Consider the following 19,901-nt stretch of genomic DNA (forward strand, 5'->3'; position numbering starts at 1 on the left):
CCTTTGTTCTCTTCCCTTTTGTTTATCTTTTTCTTTCTTTTCTTCCTTGGGTGTCATAAATTAAGAACAGACCGTGTATTTACCAAGAGTACATATTGTCAAGAGTTCAAAAAAGCAGGAAGAGGAAAAATAGACGGCCCTTTCTTTGAATACCAGACTATACAACAGTGTTTCCCTAATACAATCAATCTGGGTACCCGAAATTGGAGCTAAACATTTAGTCCATTAATTGATTAGTTGATCGACAGATAATTAATCGGCAACAGTTTTGACAATCAATTCATCGAAACTAATTAATTGCTTTCAATGCGATTGTTTGCTGGTGTTCGGCATCTTGTATGTTAATAAGATGGTTGAACAAAACAAGACATCTGAAGACCGAACATTGGGATTAGTGGGGATAGAATTAATAGAATTAATCAATAAGGAAAATAGTTGGCCATATTGGTGTACTTATGAGTAGTTAAATGAAATGTAAATATAATGCTCATATATTAGGTGATGATATAATGCATTTTGATTTTCTTAAAGATGCACTTATCAATATTCTGATATGAACAATGGATAAAATCTTTCAGCTTGTTGTTTCAACCATTTGGTTCGCTTAAGTGCTCTCTCAATCCTTTTTCTAGCTGCTGCAGGCAGCTGTTTTAAGCAAAAAAACTAGCTGCACACTACCTGATCCTGTTCACCAAACAACAAAGAGACAGAGAGTAACGAGTGGGCATAGTGGAGCATTTAGCAGCAAAAGGAAAAATATTTTTCTCAGGAGTTATGCGAGACCAAAACCATAACAACAAGTGGACAAAACAGAACTCCAAATAGACTCTAATAATGCTCTTTGTCTAACATAGAAACCATGTCAACTTAACAAGGGTGTATTATGTAAAAAGTGTGTTTTTCAGCTTGTTATGAAGTTCTGCCCATAACTGGACAAAAAATTATGAATGCAGCTTCAACAAATCTGATTTACATTCTTTTTCAATTATCCAGTTTACATGGGCCTGTACAGCATTGAAACTGCCTCAAACTGATTAATATGTTACACATAAACAGAAAGAAACATAACACATTAAACAGAGAAACAGATAGAACACTATGAACAAAATGCTAAGTGTATAACTCTCAGCTCCTACTGTTTTTCCGTGAATTGTCTAATCGGCAGGTATACCAAGTAATCCCCCTCCGCTTTAAGGCCAGCTCCCACCCTGCAGACCCATGATATGCTTTTAACTTGCAGTAGGACTACATGTCTGACAAAGTATCAGTGGAGGGAGGGGGCGGATCACTCACTGCCGTCTCATTGCCTCTGCCAGATTTGTTATGTCACAGGATCTAGTAGGATCAGCATCCACCTCGTCTAGCCGGGGCCAGAATGAGTGAGAAATCCCACACTGATTGGGATGGTGCTGTTGTTGAATTACTACTGTATCTACTGAGCAATATGACATGGTCTGAGTAACTGTCTGAGGGCATAAATCCATCTTTCCGCTATTATTTTTGTCTCGTTTTTCATTCCTAAGGTTAAATAGTCATGTTTACTGCTTTTTAATTAGAGTACCTTCATTAAATAAATGAACTAAAAGAGAGCCATCCGTTCAAAAGCCTCGGTACCTGGGTGTAGGTGCAGGGTCACATTGTTGCAGAAGTCAGTGAAGCAGCAGTTCCTCTTTGAGACATTTCGGGAGCTGTAGCAGAAGACCTGGCCCTTCATCTCAGAGGGCGACATGCACGACTTGTCCGTCTCCTCCTTCCCGTCGATCAGCATCACAGAGTTCCAGCAGGCTCCATCTGCGGTCGTCTCACAGGTGTGGTTGGCGCAAAGCTGGCACACACACCTCAGACCTGAAACAAATGACATCACTCAAGATGGTTATTTTCTCCACAGACACCAGTTCATTAATTTAATTTGGAAAATCACAGACAGCCATATAAGTTGTCTTTAACTCTTTAAAAGCTCCTGTTATGTAAGCAGGAAGAACCAACGTAATGCCTCTTAGTTTAACACCCAGATAATCTTGTGCTCCTCTGGAAGCTGCTGTCATGCTTTGTTTGATAAGACTGGGAGTGATTGATAAGCAAGCTTGCACTGCCTGCTCACTGGAAAAATCTAGAAATAAAAATGTAAGAATATCATACAATAAATTAAATTAAACTATTTTTAATGTATGCATTATTTCAATAAGAAGAAGAAAAATAATGATATAAACAATAATAATGAAAGTAAATGTCTCCATGGTGTCCAATTATGAATCAGATTATTAAGTTGTAAAAATGTTTTGTCATAAAATGTCACTGTCAAAACAGTATTTCATTTTGTATCATGTTTAAAATTCTGACTATTTGCTAAGAGGACAAAATCATAAAGATACATTTAAAATGTACTAGATCGTAAAAGCTTATTTTATTATTCTCTTTTTTTTAGCAGAGCTTCTGTATCGGCTTGCATTAGATAGTTCAGGGGTGCCTAATAAAGGGGACCAGCAATATGACAATTGGTGGATGCTGAAATGTATGTCCTGCGTGCAATCAGTGGTTTGCATGCCCACTCAGTCTGGTTGCAACTAAAACATTCCCCAAAGGTATTTTATTTTCGTCAGGAGGATTTGGCTGCTGATACAAAGCATCTTGTGACAGTATGTCGCCTCTTTACATTTTCTGTATTTGTCATGTATCAACAAACGTGAGAAGTGCTTGGATTAAACAATACAGGAAACACAACTGAGACATAACATAACAAAGTCTTATGATAGCAAATAGAGCCTCTCCTTAGCTCGTTAGCCGGTTTACAAGGAGGCAAAGTCGAGGATTTTGTTGCACGTCTGGGAGTGGGGTTTTTTGACTGTGTACCGCCACGTGTATTGTAAAGCTCAATCCAAGAAGGAAAAGAAGCATCAATAAATATTTTCCAGGTGTTTACAGATAAGAACAGACACAAAACTAGATACATTTCACAACTGGAGATGATGGCCAAAGTTCAAGTGACTCTTACTTTTGTACTGGGGTTTTAATTTGAATGTTTATTGTCCAATAAACATTTCATAACATTTGTCTTTCTATGTATTGTTTTTGAGTTTTGAATGAGATCTGGAGATGTTTAGTTCTTGCCTGGTTGCTACACAACTTAGTAAGTAGGAAATGTTGTCAAAGACACAGAACTTAAATGAAGAATACAGCTGTGTGTCATCCATGTAGCTGTCATAACATATGTTTAATACAAGACACATTTTTAAAAAGAGAACAGCATGGGTCCAAGGATTGATCCCTGGCTGTTTTCCTATTCCCATTTAAAAAAAAAAAAAAATGTTAGTCTCTCTCTCTCAATACCATCTGACTTGCCTACCCTGTTTCTTTAATGTGTAGAGAGGAGCACTGAAGGAAAGCAATTATGTTCCACTTTTACTTGCGAGTATAACAAATTGAGAGAATTACAATAAATTTGACTTTGTGGCACTCAGCCCGAGATTCCACTTGTACCTTCTGAATATATGCAATTGTTTAAAAATGGGTCACAAATAAATAGTTAAATGACCCGAAAACAGCTGGCCATTGTAGTTTTTAGCAAATGTTACTCATAAAGGAATGAATAGTGCATTCTTGTAGTTTTTTTTCAACCACAGATTCATAGTGTTGAACGGCACCGAGATGTTGTAGAATTGACTCAAAATAAACAACAGTGCAATATGTGTTGCAATGAAGCATAGAGGTGTGGATTACATTTCAACAGGAGGAATTCATCACAATTTTTGGTCTTTTTGATTTATTGATATTGACAAAATAGAGGATATACAACCTAATAATTTGACGGGCTTTTTAAAGCTCCTCCAGCTGAATTCTTTAACAGTATACTTGGGAGTTGCTTGGCAACAAACTCACTCAAGGACATCGATGATTAAATTGAGTGCTGGGGCTCTGTAACTATTTTTTGTTAGTCTTTTTTTTTTTTAAAGCAGATGAAAAACTGAGCATCGATGTGGATGCGTTTAATGGCTTCTTTAATCACATCTGGTGTCAGGGAGGCAATTGTAATTTTTAGGAACAAAGTGAGGGTGGTGTAGTGGTTAGCACCGTCGCTTCACTGCTCGGGTTCCACCCTGCTGTCTGGTCCTTCTGTGTGGAGTGTTCATGTTCTCCCCACATAAAGGTTTTTCCTCCAACAGTCCAAAGACATGCAGGATAGGTTAGGTTAGAGTGCGAGTGTCTCCATGTGTCAGCCCTGGTGACCTGTCCGGGGTGTACCCTGCCTTTGCTTAACGTCAGCTGTGATCGGTCCAGACCCCCACCCTAACCCTGAATAGGATAAGCAGTCACTGAAAATGGATGGATGGATGACTGGTTTTGGGGAAGGGGTGCCATAAACACCAAACTGTGTTGAGTTTGCAAAACAGAAAATACATGGTGAGAACAGTGTTGTGCCAACAATCAACTAAATAACATATTGTACTGTTGTCTTAAAAAAATGCTGGAACAAAACTCCACACCAAGGACTGCCAAAAGAAAAACAAGCGTATCTTTAAACAGTGCATTAAATTAACAAAATAGTAGTTTAAAAAAAATCCATATCTTGCCTGCCATTTTACACCAGGCCATAGATCTTTAGTCACACCTGATCTACTGTAACATTTTCCCCAAATCAGACACCCTAATGTGACTTCATATTGACAAAGGATTGAAAAATGTTCGACCGCATAGTTTAACATAATGAACAAACTACACGAAACAAAACAAGCTGTATGAAATCCACCAAAAACCAATATACAGAAAATAAATCAGAAGTCCAACAAAACTGTTCAACAAATTGTTGTTTTGTAGATGGAGCAGTTATGATAAAGATTTCATCACAAACATTGTAATCCATCAGCAACTTTGAGGAAACTTCTTGTTATTTCAAATCAAACCATATATGCACATTTCCACACATCCTTAAATATGTGCATGTTCTGAGAACTCCGAACAGGTTTGGATAGCTCTGCAGCTCTTATCACTCTTGGAGGAGATAGGAGTTATTTCCAAGGTCAACAATGGTGATGAAAAGTATTTACTCCTGAACTAAATATGTGTCTGTCAGTTGTTCTCTAAGATGCTCAATCATTTAGGCATGCATAGGGATGAGTTATAGCCATAGACTGCAATAACAGCATATTTTGTGTTCATTTCCAATATATAAATATATAGTGCTGAGAGGATTGCACTTGATGTACTTTAAACAACGTCAGCAAGAGTCGATTGTAATGAAGGTTACCACGCATTCTGCAAATGAAGCTGTTATGTAGAGAGAGAGAATGCAAATTCTCATGTCCTTCATTTGAAAACAGTATTTTTTATTTTTATTTTTTATTTTATTACCTTCATTGTGCAGCCTGAGGGCATATTAGAGGAAAAAGAACTTTGCTGATTAGCTGCATTTGTCTGTCCGTTTATATAAGGAAATAAAGTGCAGTGCAATAAGTGGGTTTCTCTCATTTACTGTGTATAAAACAAGAAACGCCAGTTGACTGACAGAGCCTTACAAACATTTACCACTTCTACAATAAACCCATCTACCTGTTGCCTCATTAAAAACATTCTAAAACAGATCCCACACACCTGTCAAACTAGCACACGTTTCACTTTCTTTTTTTTTTTTATAAACACGTTTGTGTTAATGTCCCATTCTAAGCCTGAACCTAGCCAAAAACAAAGGAAAATGGGCAGCACATGTCAAGCATTGCTGCCTCAGACAGACAAGCTTTAAGTCAGGGCACACAGGGACAATCGCAGACAGCAGGTATAAGTCAGATATAGCATGTGAGAGGGGAAGGCATATGTTTTACCAGCATCTGGAAATTCATTTATGTATTTTACAATATATGATGCAGCGTAACAGCCTGCGGACCACCACGTGCAGTATTAATCAAGGTTGAGATGAATTATTATTTTCATTAATAAGCTGGTCTATTAACTCTCAGAAAAGGATGAAACGTGCAGATCACACCAAGGTGACATTTTCAAATCAACTTTTTTCGTCCAAGCAGCATTTCAAAACCCAAAGATCAGTTTACGATCATATACGACAAGAAAAAGCTGCATATTCTCACAATGAAGAGGAACCAGAGAATGTTTGGTATTTTTCTTTACCTAATTTCTTCAACTGTAGAATAAAATGTATTCAAACTAATTGTAATTGTTATATTATAAAACAAACACATGTACTCTTTGATAAACAAGTGTCTCTAGAAAAGCCCACTCAGATCTAAATAAGATGTGCAAATGAAACAATATCCTTCCGTATACAACTATCAAATTTTAAGTTTTGCCCAAAACAATGACAACATCACCTCACCATAATCTTACAGTATAATACTGGCTGGGAAAAAGCAATGAAGAATAAAACTGACAGTATTCTATTGTTTGGTTTAACTGACAAGCTATTTTTATTTGTTTTTTTGACCAAGCATTTCTAAGATTTTGGACAGCACGCGGTCTGTTAACGCCTACTGCCTTACAAGTGACACATGGACAAACAGGTAGCCCATAGGAGCTTTGTATTCTTTTTTTCCCATTTTCTTTTTCAATAAATGGTCTTTGCATTCAGAGTTAACAGTAAAACAAATGTATTCTTCGAATTTACAAAGGTGAGTTTTTAAGTATAAAATAATGTTTCCTTAAAAGTTGAATAAACTTATATTCATGGTTTGGTGACATTGCACGATGCTGTCTGTGAATACTATGGGCGATTTCAAAAGTCAGACTGAATTAATTATTTATCCTAGTTAGCAAACACTTTAAACAAGTAGGCAGTTTGATAACTCACATAAAACCTTAAAACAATGCAATTGACTAAATGAATGCATTCGATTAAGCTAATGCAAACTGCGTGAGTGGGGATCTGTCAGAACAACTGTACCTGCGGTCAGCTGGGCGACGGACAGGAAGATCAACGCCGCTTGAAAGCTCCGCTTCCCGGGACGAATCATGGCAAGAGCAGCATCTGCTCGCTCTCCGACGCACCGTTTACGCAGCTACTCTACGGAAAGACGTTATTCATTGCGGCAAAAAGTCCGTCGGCCATGCACACCCCGCACAAACGCCTCGCACAGCTGAGGCATGGGAGGAAACTGTCAAACGCAATGAGAGGTTTGCTCCGCCCCTGTTGGCGAGAATTTAAGAGGATTAGCGCTGCAGACCTCAGATAAAGACATGCGAATGAGAGCCAGAGAGAAAGTGTGTTGCACATCCATTGAACTGCTGCAGGTCCAGTGAAACACCCCCCTCCTGTCTGCATATTGATTACAGAGACAATTCCCGTGAAGGTGTCAGCCCTCACGTATTTACCAAATTGCTTACTGTGGTTGGAGAATCCGGGAAGAATTGTCCAAAGTACACTGAATATGTAAATAGAAAAGGCCATCAATGTAAAACTACATTATCACAACTGTATACATCATACACAATCACAAGGGTAACGTGATTGTTTTGGGAATGTTCACTGACTATTCTCCAACTTCATGTGTACATAGACCACAGTGGGTCTTTATTGACCTTATAAACCTGTGTGGGGCCCTGGGCTGAAGAAAGTTGCTAAAGAAACCAGCCTAGGTACCACTGCTAACATCCTGCCCAACCAAGCAAAGAGTAAACACCGTCAGGTAATCTGCTGTACATTAAGCTCAGTGCAAATGTTAGCTCAACTCACCTGCATGCAATAAGTTATTTACTGCAGGCCATATGTGACCAAGATGTGTCCCTGCTGCTTGGGCACCATCCATAGCAACTGCAGCTGTCAATGTCACCAAGCAGAGTGGACGAATGGACTGAGTTTACAAGAGCAAAACCACAAGCACACAATGCACCTATTTTCTATGTATTCACAATAAAGTCAGGGCAGTCTACTGTAAATAGTAAGACATATATAGCTTTATTGTGTGTTCTGCAAAGACCAATAATACATTAACCTCTCCTCTGAATGTACTACTTGTGATTGTGGAAAGGTTTTAAAAGGTTAGCCATAAAAATAAAAATGTTTGCAGGCAGTCATAAACAGATTACGACTTCTACCTCTCAGCTGTAAGTACATAGAGGTACGCAGCATGGATGCAAACCTAGTACAGAACCGCAGGGAAATAAGATTGGATTTTGAAACTGGTTGAGTCAAACCTCCGTGGTTTGCTGGGGCCGGGTGGTTCATATGACAATGAATATGAAGACAGTCTGCGTAGGTTTGACAGCTGTTGATACATGCAGGCGGGGGGGGGTCTCAGCGCTGTTTGACGTCCACCGTTAGTGTTCCTATCAGGGCCCATAACTCCTCTGGCATATTAATCAGTCTGAAAGCCCAGTTTCTGTTTGTCATTTGCCAAGATATCTGCTGTGCATGCAGTTTCACTTTACAGCTGGCAAGGGAAGTGCCGGGTCTTTTGACCTTTTCCAATGAATATAAATTAATTTGTTGCATCATCAGTGCAGATGTCAAGCTTTTTTTGCAGTAAAGTAGATAGATTGATATGTAGAAATAACCAAGATTAGCGAATCATTTCAGGGTTAAACTAAAATGTCTACATACGTATACTGACAAAAATAGAGGCACAGGAATATGGAAGTTGGGTTTTAGCTGGGAAGGATAAATGACCAACTATATACTGTGGGCATAGGTTCCTATTGAATTAAAGATGGAATTACTGGAATAAAGACCCTGAATGATTAAGAGTTTTACTTTTAGTCACAACTGTAATACTAGTCTAAACAGGAAGCACTAAATCAAAATGAGCTGATAAAAATGTTCTAACACAGGAGTAACAAAGTGTAACAAGAGTCAAAGCCATACTAACAACTCTGTAAGTCTGTAACATTTGCTAATTAGCACTAAACACAAACTACAGCTATGAATGATGAGAAAGTCATTGGCTTTGCTGGTATTTTGTCATGAATCACAGTATTGGACAAATTAAAAGTTCGACTTGATGAAACCTCAGGAGATCACTGAAGTCATAACAGTTACCCCTGAGAGGGACCTGAATGCATGGGCCAAATTTCATGACGATAGTGGCTGAGACATTCCACTTTAAAACCGATAATGCAAACCTAACGGGGGTGCGAGAGGAAAAATGATGGTCACCAAAGTCAACTAGATCCATCCTCGGGGGACCATGACTGTTGGTGCAATTCATCTTCATTCGTCCGATAGTCGTCGAGGTATTTCAATCAGGACCGAAGTGACGAAATGTTAAAAATAAATATATAAATCTACAAGATACAGCACCAAGACAAATGAGACAAATAAAACACTTTTTTTCTATTTAATTAATATAAATCACTAATTAATATAAAATGTTAAAGAAATAAAAAAAAAGGCTGAATTTTGACTTCATTTACTTGACAATGCACGCATTAAGACGACAATGCACGCGTTAAGACAGTATACAGGATTTACAGGCTTACTTACAGGCCTCCGGAGGACTGGAGTTCAGTATCTAGCAGATAGTGTATTTGTTCCTTTAGCATTTTGTCTCTGTAAAGTTGAAGAAACAAAACATAGAACAGGCACAGGTACTTCTATGTAAAAACCCCATGACAATATACAAAAGAGTACCTTCAGTTGGACGATATCTCAGGAAAAGAACAGTGCCACCGACGCAGCTGTAATCCCAGGAGACTTTTTCTGACAGTATTGTAAACAGATGTGCACACAAAGTAAAACATAACACTGCTCGCTGCCATTGCCGTTTAAGAAAGTATGCAGATTAAATTGGCAAGTTGATTTCTTTTCCAAATGAATCCACCGTAGTACAAATGAACGATGCAGTACAATTGAAGAGATAAGGTGAAATTGCTAATATGTTCAGACATTTTTCAATCTAAAAAAAGAAACGTGTCCAACTAAATCTGCGGTTCTAACAAAAGCGAGTCTAATCAAATGCCCAGGTAACAGTTTCTTCCTTATAATAATATTGCAAACAGTCCAGCTCCTATGTCATAAGTTTAATATATATCTTCCTATTTCCGTGACCATCGGCAGTCTCAGAAATGCCCGGTAAGCCATCTTTGGATGCCAAAATGTTTCCCGCCAAGTGTTTTAAAATAAATATAGGTTTGTGCCACTATAAGGGCACTGAACCGATCAAGTCTCTTGTCTCGTGAGATTTCTCTCGGCTGGCCCGCCCTCTGGATGTCTTCAAACGGCCTTTAAAGTATGTCTGCCTCTTCTTCTCGAGGCAGACTCAAATGTCTGTTTTGATTTTGTCCAGAGAGTTGTCGATCTTTGTGAGAGTCTTTTTGATGCGCAGCGCTGTTAATCTGGCCGACGGATTCTGGTACCAGCACTCCTTCATGAGTTTAGCTATGGAGGTCAAAGTCTGAAAACAAATAAAGAGAAATCAATCAATCGGTGTGTCCAGTGTCAACATTAGAATATCGCCGAAATGCTCTTATATCTGGATATCAAAAGCATGCAGATTTGAACTATATACTGTATATTAATAACTATATAAATATCACTCACAGGGTCTGAAAACCATCTGTTTGGGACGTTGGGCCTCTGCTGATCCACACACACAACCTTCTTCATATCCTCAAAACTGGGATCGCTGGGGACCACGTCGTGAAAAGGTGGCTTGTAGTCTTCTACAATGCCTGCAAGGAGAGAGGTGCATGCAGCAATTCACTTTCAAGAACACTCAATCACTTAAAAACAAAGTGTAATAAAGTTACACTGACAAATGGCTGACACATAAAACACACTTTTTTTTTTTGCTCTTAACTTGCTCTCGAGTGCAGGCGTAGGACAAAATAGAGACATGAGGTTCCTCGTGGAGGGTAAATCACTATCTTAAGTGTTGCTGAGAGCCCACTTCCTACTGTAAGGCGATAAACCTATTTGACAGTGGATGAAGGAAGTAGGTTTTATTTCACATAAGAGGTCTCCGGCTTGTCCACAGACCACAGACAGTAGATGTTGTCGTGTGTATCAAAGCCAGATATTTCCATAATTCCAAGCAGAAATTACCAAGCATGGGGAAATCTGATGGCTTTTATTACAGATTCACAATTTTAGAGGAGGTGTGGAGTACTCCTGTATGGATATGGAGGTATATGGGCATGTATATGGAGGTACATGAGAAAGATAATGAATGGGGTGCCGGGGGTGGGCTCTTGTAGCTGCCTTTAAGTTTAGTGATGAATGTAATTTTTTTTCAATTTTATTTAATTCCTTCTGCGGTTTTGTTTATTATATTCATGGTTATTTGTCATCTTTCTTTTTTGTTGTTTTTGTGTTTTGTTTTTTTTGGGGGGGGGGGGGGGGGTTTGCAGTATAACAGGCCTAGTTTTTGTATCTGTGTATGGTTTTGATGTGTTTGGACGAATACAAACTTAAATGAGAAAAAACAAAAGCCAAGTATTTTATTTCTATCCCAGCCCGACTTAAAGCAATGGTTCTGTGTTCGATCTGAAAAGAAACATGTTCTCAACTATATGTAAAAAACAGTGACAATACAATCTACCACTTTGTTTTTTTAAAGTGACAATATGCTGCTTGTAGGTAATGCAGATTTGTTGGAAATGAGGACGATAGTTGAGAACAACAAGATAAGGTACGACTGCACCATCACCGTGTTGTGTAGAATGTTTACTGACCATTGCTGACTGTCCTCCTGGCGATCTCCCACAGGACGAGGCCCAGGGCCCAGATGTCCACTCTCTTGTAGGACTCGAAACAGTCCATCTGGATGGAGTCATCAAGCACTTCCGGGGCCATGTAGCGCTTTGTGCCCACTTTGGGGTTGTTCCCCACATCCAACTCGTTGGTGTCTTGAAAATGCATGACGGCCAGACCTAGCACGAAAACACAGAACACGTATAAAGTTCCCCTCCAGATATGAGACGTATACAGCCTTCTGGTGTTTTTCAGTGGTAGGGGACTTAAAAGCATCCAGTCTCTGACAACTATAATGAAACAAAACAAAACACTCACTCCATCGACTGATGCTGAAACACTACTTGTTTTTGGTAAAAGCCCTGTTCCCACAGGATGTAATCCAACATAAAAACAACTCGCTTGGGAGACAACAACTGCTGCCATGTTAGTCGGGAACAGCGAAATGCGTCATCCAGAGCAGAATTTGTTCCATCGAGCATGTAAACACGCCGAGTCTGTCGCAAGCTTATGGCGTGTACCTGAATTTGCTGTTATTTGAGCACCTGCAAATGGAACATTGGTGTATTAGATAAAGTGGTCAGAGTTCCTCTAAATGCGTTTTTGATCAAGGGCTTGTGGTACATTTAGGCTGTGGATGTTCTGCCTCAATTAACAACAAATATGGCTAAGCGGATAGATGCGAGTAGAGGGATATTATTGCAGATGCATCTCTTATGCAATACCCATAAACCACAACTTTCAATCTTCAAAACAACCGTCAGTAGTTTTCCATCAACCCTCATCTTTTCCGCTTATCCGAGCCAGGCCGCGGCGGCAGCAGGCTTAGTCGGGCATTCTAGACGTCCCCTCTCCCCCAGCAACGTTTTCAAGCTCTTTCCTGGTGAACCCTGGAGCGTTCCCGGGCCAGATGAGATGTATAATCTCTCCAGCGGGTTCTCAGTCTAATCCGGGGCCTCTTAACCGGTTGGACGTGCCAAGAAATCTCTCAAGGAAGGCGTCCAGGAAGCATCATGATCAGATGTCTGAGCCGACCTCAGCTGGTCCCTTTTGGACGCAAAGGAGAAGCGTCTCTATTCAGAGTTCCCTCCGGGTGTCTGGGCTCCTCACCCTCTCTCTAAGTTTGAGCCCAGCTGCCCAACTACCATAACCCAAAGCTCATGACGATAGGAGAGGGTCAGAACGTAGATGGACTGCTAAATCGAGAGCTTTTCCTTCCGGCTCAGCTTCCTCTTACAACGCCTGTATCACTGAACCGCCTGTCCGTCTCACAGCCCATTTTAACCTCACTAGTGAACAAGACACAGAGATACTTGAATTCCCTCGCTTGGGGCATTGACTCACTCCCAAGCTAGTGGGCGCAATCCACCGTTTTTCCAGCAGAGAACCATGACCTCAATCTCAAGAGGTACAGACTCCCAAAAGTTAAACTTTTATAACTATTTGATTAAAACAGCGTAGGGAAATGTAAACAGCGGATTTATGATACAGATTGGTCAGCATTCTCACCAAGGTCAGCAATGCAGCACTGTCCGTTCTTTTGAACCAATATATTTTTGCTCTTGAGGTCTCGGTGGGCAATGGCCGGTTTGCCCTGAGTGCCGAAGATCTCAACGTGGAGGTGTGCTAGGCCGCTTGCGATGGAGAGCGCCATGCGGAGGCAGCTGGAGGCATCGAGGGTGCTGAGTTGAAGGTAGTCGTACAAGGAGCCCATCTCATGGAAGTGTGTAATCAGCCACAACTGAGTGCTGGAGTTCCTCGAGGTCATGTCTGAAGCTATGAAGCCTAAAATTGAGTGAAATATTATCAATGCAATTAATAAACTAAACTTTGATCAATACACGCACCATTGTATGGAAGCCTGCAGAAGTCTTTTTTTTTTTAAGCCTGTATACATGAAACATGGTACGCACCCAGGATGTTCTCATGTCTCAGCAGCACAGTGTTGTAGATCTCAGTCTCTCTGAACCAGGACTTCTCGTCTCTGGAGGAGAAGATTTTGACGGCGACACTCTCTCCCTGCCACTGACCCCTCCACACTTCACCGTAACGGCCCTTACCTGGTGGGCAGAAACATGGGAGGAATGAGCAAACACAGAAATGGACTCGTAAAAACTGTGTTACTTTACACGAGCATTACTTGATTGATACTTTTGTCTCTCTTATGTCTAAAGGTTGCTCTTAGCGCTAGAATTACCATTATTTACTCTTTTAGCTCATCGTCTCTCTGAAGGGAGTTTCTAGCAACAACAAACTGTGATAAGGTTCACTGTATGCTGGCTGAACAGTTCCAAATAGTAGATAAAGCTACTGGTCAGCGTCTGATTGGATGATAAAGAAAGTCAAACATTTTGCAGCCACAGACCACGATGTGTTGAAGTTTAGCGAAATGGAAAGCAAGTAATGAAATGACTTTCATCGGTATCATGTAGCTATTTAATGAGGGCATAGACATCAGTTTTCTAACATGTTCACAACAACAACATTGTAAGCAGGTAACGTTGTGGCGTCTGTATAAATATCAGCTTATTTTGCTGCCTCCTAGTGGCCACAAATCAATTAATGCATATTAAATAAACAAAAGAATGCATATAAAATACAAGTAGTGGGGTAGAGAAAAATGCTTCACAGCCAGTTCCAACTCTTCAAGGGGGAATTTATAACTCTGGTAAGTTATCACAGCAACAATGATTTGCTCCTCTGTCAATACACGTGAGGTAAACAATGCTACATAGTACTGTATCTTGCATATATGCCCTTACACATCCTGCAGGAGGCAGAGTTTTCTGAGGCAGCGCCATTGTCAATATGACAACAGCCTTTAACGGAGCGCTTACCTACACACTCATTGAGTGTGATTTGTCGTGCAACAGTTCTCTGAACGAGGAACGGGAGTCCTGAGCCACTTCCTGAAGTGCAGGAATGATCCAGAAGATCCTGGCAAAGAGGAAAAACAGAAAGTACAGGTTTTGTAAATGTACATGTCTGTGTCTGCGGCTCGAGCATTAAAAAAAAAGATGAAATACGGAGCATCTGGGACTTAGATGGAGACGAATACAACAGGCAGCCTTTGATGTGGGTGGGGGGGGGGTAAGCAGCGTGGGTATCACGATATTGTGTGCGTCTGTGCTGGAGGTGCAGAGTACCCCCTGCTGAGTAAACAACAGAAGTGCCACCCCCTCCCCGATGACTGGTGTGGGCGCTGGAGGGCCAGACTCCAAAACAGGTGCAATGCTGCTAAGCCTTTCTTCTTCTTCTTTTTTTATCTCAGCTAAAACACATGCAGCATCCCGGTGCTGACACAGGAGGGCAGTGTGCCGCAACAGAGCGGGCATCTGCTGGAGCAAAACAAACGCTAAACTGGGAGGGGAAGATGATGAGGAGTGAAAACAACAAAGAAGAGTGATGCCTCAGATAAACAGATGCATAATGCAAGAGCTGCCTGGGAGACAATTTGGAATCACAACACAGGAACGCAAGAGACAGAGGCCATAAAATGAAGGATGAGTTGCTCTGCAGAGAGTTTAAATCCCTCTCTTTGGTACAGGAGGATTGATTTTTGGAGGGTATATTTGGGCCAGGCCGCTAAGCAGCAGAATGCAATCAGAACGAGGCAATATCACCATAATCACACGACTTTTGGGCAGCAGCCTCCAGAGGGACCAGCACATGTGTTTCAGTCTGATATGCTTTTCACAGCCACACCACTGTTCCTAATATCCTTTCTCAGGGTGCTGCCAAGCACTTTTTTTTTTTTTTTTTATTATGCCGCAGCAAACAAACATTCTGTGGCTCCATATTTGGGCTTTTCATTGCCAAGTGCACTGATGGACTTTGGATATAGCTTGAAAGAAAGCCAAAATCAGCCATTTCTTCCTCTGACACACACATATATACTCATGAATGATCATACTTTAACAGTAAGACGTGTTATTTACAAGTCTCGTTATTAAAGATAAATGGGATAATCTAAACGTGCTTAGAAAAAGAGATTCTGTCTTCAATGACAGCTGAAAGTTTTAGCTACAAGTGTGTATAGAAATGCCTTCAATTGAAAAAAGGACACTCATGTATGTCCATTTAAAAACGTATGCTTTGGTGAGGATACAGAATGACAAAATGGACGGTAACCGTCGTGCATTTTGTCGGGGCACAAGCAAGACAGAGTTTCAGCTGAACTTGATTACACAGTGCGTAAGCCAGTGAATGTGCTGGGTTGTCTTTCAGACTGAACGCTAACCACAGGACTCCACCTAAACTCTGGATCAGTTCAGTGGGCCTCGGAACATAAACCACTCTGCAGAGAACTTACAATCCACAGTTGAGTGGAGAGAAAATAAATAGCGGAAGACATCCCTCTAACAGACTGGAAAAATAGAAAAGATTCAAAACAAGTTTTAGAGTATTCCAGCAATAGCACCACCCACACACACACACACACACACACACACACACACACACACACACACATTTTACATTAATATATGTTGTTTTTTTTTACCTGCTCCAAATCTTTAATTCAGTATTTGTGGCATGTTTGGGTTAATCACAGAATATAAGACTAAACCCTCGATTACAGTGCCACCACATGACTTGTTGCCTTGATCACAAATCTGGATTAAAAGGTGGCAAACAAGGTTTATCGTGCCATCTTGTCTCTACTGTATATTATCTTGAGTCAAATGGTAAAAATGTGTGCAAAGAAGATGCACAAGTCTTCACTAATCCAACCTTGTTTCAACTCATCAGCTGAATCCCTTCCGGTAATAGAACACATCATTTCAGAAGGGGGTTTTCCATCTCTGTTGTTGGTATACATTGGCACAATGAAGACTCCAAGTGATTTTATATAATCCTTTACCAACCTTGAAATTATATTAATTTTCTTTCATAATACAGCTGTGCTTACAGTGCACATTTCAGATACATCAAGATAGTAAAGCCAACACAATTTAATTGATGTTTCCTTCCTAAGTGCCTTTAATGATACTGGCTGTTTCACTAACTCTATTACTCAGTAAACAGAGACACCTCACTGATTTATTTACTAATTCAAACTTCTATATGGCAGCTAGCACAGAGAGGAATAAGTGGGTTAAAATAAAAGACTGGAATTGAATTTGACATTTAACATGCTATTCAATTAAAATATGCCTCGAGCAGCTCCAATACTATTCTTTCCAAAGAGCTTAGGCGGTAGAATCCTACTCACCGCCAGAGTGCTGTCCCCCACGTTGGATGCTATGAGGCCATCGATAGTTCCATATTCTGCATCTCGGGATGTTAGTCTCTCCATCTGGTTGTTGTGGATGCGTCTGAACACCAGGATAGCGACAGCAGAGAGGACGATGAGGATGATGACGGGCGCCACGATGACGATAGCCAGTGTGGTCACGCTGTAGCTGGAAAGCTCATCGGCTGTGCGGGGAGAGAAAACGTTCACGGGGTGAGATTTCGTCAGACTCGTTCTGGACATTTTTTTTAGAACGCAAAATAAAGCTCGATTTCTAAGCTTCGATTTTGGCTTGCATCTGTCAGAAGACTGAGTGCTCAAGTCGACAACAGACGGGAGGCGTCCACTGGAACGGAGCAGCGACACAAGAACAAATCACAGGTTCTGGATCTTCAGGAGAAGCCAGTTAGGGGTGGGGGTGCACATGCCCGAGCATTCATTCACACGCACAAACACACAGAAAGTGGATCTCATCGAGTGAGCAGAGGTCGGGCCTGAGGAACTGACCACCATTCACACTTTCCAAACATTCCAAAAGGGAAAGACGGCTCAGCTCTGCCAGACAATGATCCCCTTTTCTCAACTCAAATAATGAGAGAGAGATATATATATATATATATATATATATATGAAAGTTGTATTTTTCTCTGAGCTAATCCCCAAATATATAACCAAAAAGACAGCTGGGGTATTGTAGGTATGAATATTAATCTGCCGTAGGGGACAGAAACAAAAAGTGCAACAGCAGCTCTGTGTATAGATGCCTGCCTCTCCTTCGCTCCCAGGTGGCTTTACCCGCTGGGCTCTTGTCAGCCCGCTCTGACAGCCTCTGAGAGGACACAGGGGGAAGTGCACGGTGACTAAACAATATTCAAAACCTCCATTTGGTTGCTCACCGTCTCCCCCCGTTTCATAAGGTGCCAGGAGTGTGACCACACAGAGGTGTAACTTGGGCCAAGAGAAACCTTTCAGAAACTCTGAAAGGGGTGTTAGCAATTTCCTTAGTACACAGTTCAATGCTGAAATCAGTAGATGGAGCTCTTGGGCATCGTAGTGTACCTTTGACAGGTAGCTCCACAGTGATGTTCAGGTTACACAGGTGCCCGTGGCAGCACTCCACGGTCTGGTCTCTGGAGGGTGGGGTCTTGCAGGTCAATGTGCTCTGCTCATAAACCTTGAAGCAGCCTTTCTGGTACACCCGGGAGCCGGCGCTGACCGTCAGGGATGAGAAACACTGGTGGCCCTTGCAGCGTTTCTCTTTGTCACATGAGCTGCCCTCGCATACACAGTCATGCTCCTCTTTGATCAGGAGCTTTACTTCCTCCTCTGCAAGAGGACATAGCTGATTAATAATGACACTTTTGACAAAATAAATCATTAAAGCTATTCCTGCGTTACTATAAATATGCATATCGCTCTTTATGGCGTGTTAAAAATCTAAATTCAAGTAGAATTTGTCATAAAATGAAATAATTGTGGGTGACATAAGGTCTATGATGAACGGCAGCCAGGAGAAATGTGTACAATGTGCACAAAGTCACCTCTCCCTGGAGTTTGCACGGTGACGTTCATGTTACACAGATGGCCCTGGCAGCACTTGACAACATGGGCCGGTGAGGGTGGCATGGCGCAGGTGACTCTGCCCTCCTCGTCGTCCCTCAGGCAGCCCTTCTGTTGGACGGCCACCCCGTCAATCATCTCCAGAGAGGAGAAACACTGCTGGCCCGCACAGCGATGGTCTCGCTCACACACACCGCCCTCGCACATACACTCCTGGTCCCTGAGGACCGGTCTGCCAGCAGACGGTTCTATATCTGATAAGAGGAAATAAAGATACGGGGAAACCCATTACAGCAATACTATTAGCAGACCATTAAATTAAACAGCATTCACTCAGATCACAAAACATGAAAATGGATCTCTGCTGTGTGGCTTGAAGAGGCCAGTCAAGTAGATTTAAATGTATGACTTTTGACAAATAATTAATGACAATTTCTTCATATTTTAAAAAGACTAAGTCACTTGCTTCCATGCATTGATTATGAAAATCCTACAGATGTTCAGGCAGGTTATTTTTCACACTGTGTTATGGGTTCAAACACCTCACCTTTCACCGGTAACTGCAAGGAGACGTTCATGTTGCACAAATCCCCAAAGCAGCATTCTACCAGCAGCTCAGGAGTCGGCGGGCTTTCGCATCGCGACGACCCTTCCTCATTACCCACAATGCAGCCCCTCTGAAGGGCCGACGTCCCGTTCAGCACGGAGAGGGAGGTGAAGCACTGCTGGCCGAAACACCGGCCCCCACTGCTGCAGGACCCCCCGTCACACAAACATACAGAGTTTCTGGAACTGACATCACCTTTAAAATAAAAATAAAAAAAAACAATCATGTCAACATCCCTGAAAATGTGTTACATAAGATGATCGGTGCTTATCCTTTGCATGTATCTATTGTCAGTACGCGGACATTTGTGAATCGTCGCCTTAAAAAAAGCTCCTTTTTCTACTGCATTCTATCGCCACTGCAGTTTTTTTTAAATAACACTGCGAGACAGCAGATGAAAGGGTGACAGACTGGGGAGGGGCGGGTGAAGGGGGGAAAAAAAAAAAAATGAATTTTTGGTCTGTGCATGTAAAAGACTTGAGGGGGACAGAGAAAGACACAGAGGTTGAAGGATTGTGCGCATGTTTAACCAGAGTAAAAGAGAATAAGAGAACTGAGACATCCAGCACACACACACACCCTTCAAGCTACTACATGTACTTGGGACAAGCTGTGTTTTGAGACAAGACACTTACCTTCCAGGCTTGAACAGGGAAGGACCAGGGCGATCACAACCAAAAGAAACATGCCCCTCACCGCCATTGTAGAGCTAGATGGATAAAAATAGAAGAAGAGAGAAACATAAAAATGAGGCTGCACTCCGATGAATAAATGTACATGCAGAAGGGGGGCTGGAATTGTATTCAGAGCAAATGATGGCAATTTTTATACTGAATACCTTTTGGTATTTTTTGTAAAAACATATTTCAGGA

The 19,901-nt window shown here is 41.2% G+C and overlaps 2 protein-coding genes across 4 annotated transcripts in view; both read right to left on the reverse strand.

The window, feature by feature from the left end:
• acvr1c (activin A receptor type 1C) overlaps positions 1-9,372 on the reverse strand; it is a 16,556-nt gene extending 7,184 nt beyond the window's left edge. For both annotated transcript variants that reach the window (XM_031858275.1, XM_031858276.1), the window contains exons 1-2: positions 6,887-9,372; positions 1,615-1,845 (exon numbers count right to left, since the gene is read on the reverse strand). In XM_031858275.1, coding sequence (XP_031714135.1) covers positions 1,615-1,845; positions 6,887-6,956 — 301 coding nt within the window. In that variant the 5' untranslated portion in view covers positions 6,957-9,372. The remainder of the gene's footprint in view (positions 1-1,614; positions 1,846-6,886) is intronic.
• Positions 9,373-9,462: 90 nt separating this feature from the next.
• Positions 9,463-19,901, reverse strand: part of LOC116389536 (activin receptor type-1) — a 20,034-nt gene continuing 9,595 nt past the window's right edge. Inside the window, exons 2-13 of one of the 2 annotated variants that reach the window (XM_031858273.1) lie at positions 19,665-19,738; positions 18,970-19,224; positions 18,404-18,676; positions 17,922-18,188; positions 16,842-17,047; positions 14,467-14,566; positions 13,543-13,689; positions 13,139-13,414; positions 11,611-11,808; positions 10,478-10,608; positions 10,203-10,331; positions 9,463-10,170 (exon numbers count right to left, since the gene is read on the reverse strand). In XM_031858273.1, the coding sequence (XP_031714133.1) occupies positions 10,162-10,170; positions 10,203-10,331; positions 10,478-10,608; positions 11,611-11,808; positions 13,139-13,414; positions 13,543-13,689; positions 14,467-14,566; positions 16,842-17,047; positions 17,922-18,188; positions 18,404-18,676; positions 18,970-19,224; positions 19,665-19,731 (2,058 nt within the window). In that variant the 5' untranslated portion in view covers positions 19,732-19,738 and the 3' untranslated portion in view covers positions 9,463-10,161. Of the gene's footprint in view, positions 10,332-10,477; positions 10,609-11,610; positions 11,809-13,138; positions 13,415-13,542; positions 13,690-14,466; positions 14,567-16,841; positions 17,048-17,921; positions 18,189-18,403; positions 18,677-18,969; positions 19,225-19,664; positions 19,739-19,901 lie in introns of both variants that reach the window. The other variant, XM_031858274.1, reaches the window with a different exon arrangement.

The sequence above is a fragment of the Anarrhichthys ocellatus genome, unplaced genomic scaffold (assembly GCF_004355925.1).
Source record: "Anarrhichthys ocellatus isolate YVR2014 unplaced genomic scaffold, GSC_Weel_1.0 scaffold20, whole genome shotgun sequence".
Lineage (NCBI taxonomy): Eukaryota > Metazoa > Chordata > Actinopteri > Perciformes > Anarhichadidae > Anarrhichthys > Anarrhichthys ocellatus.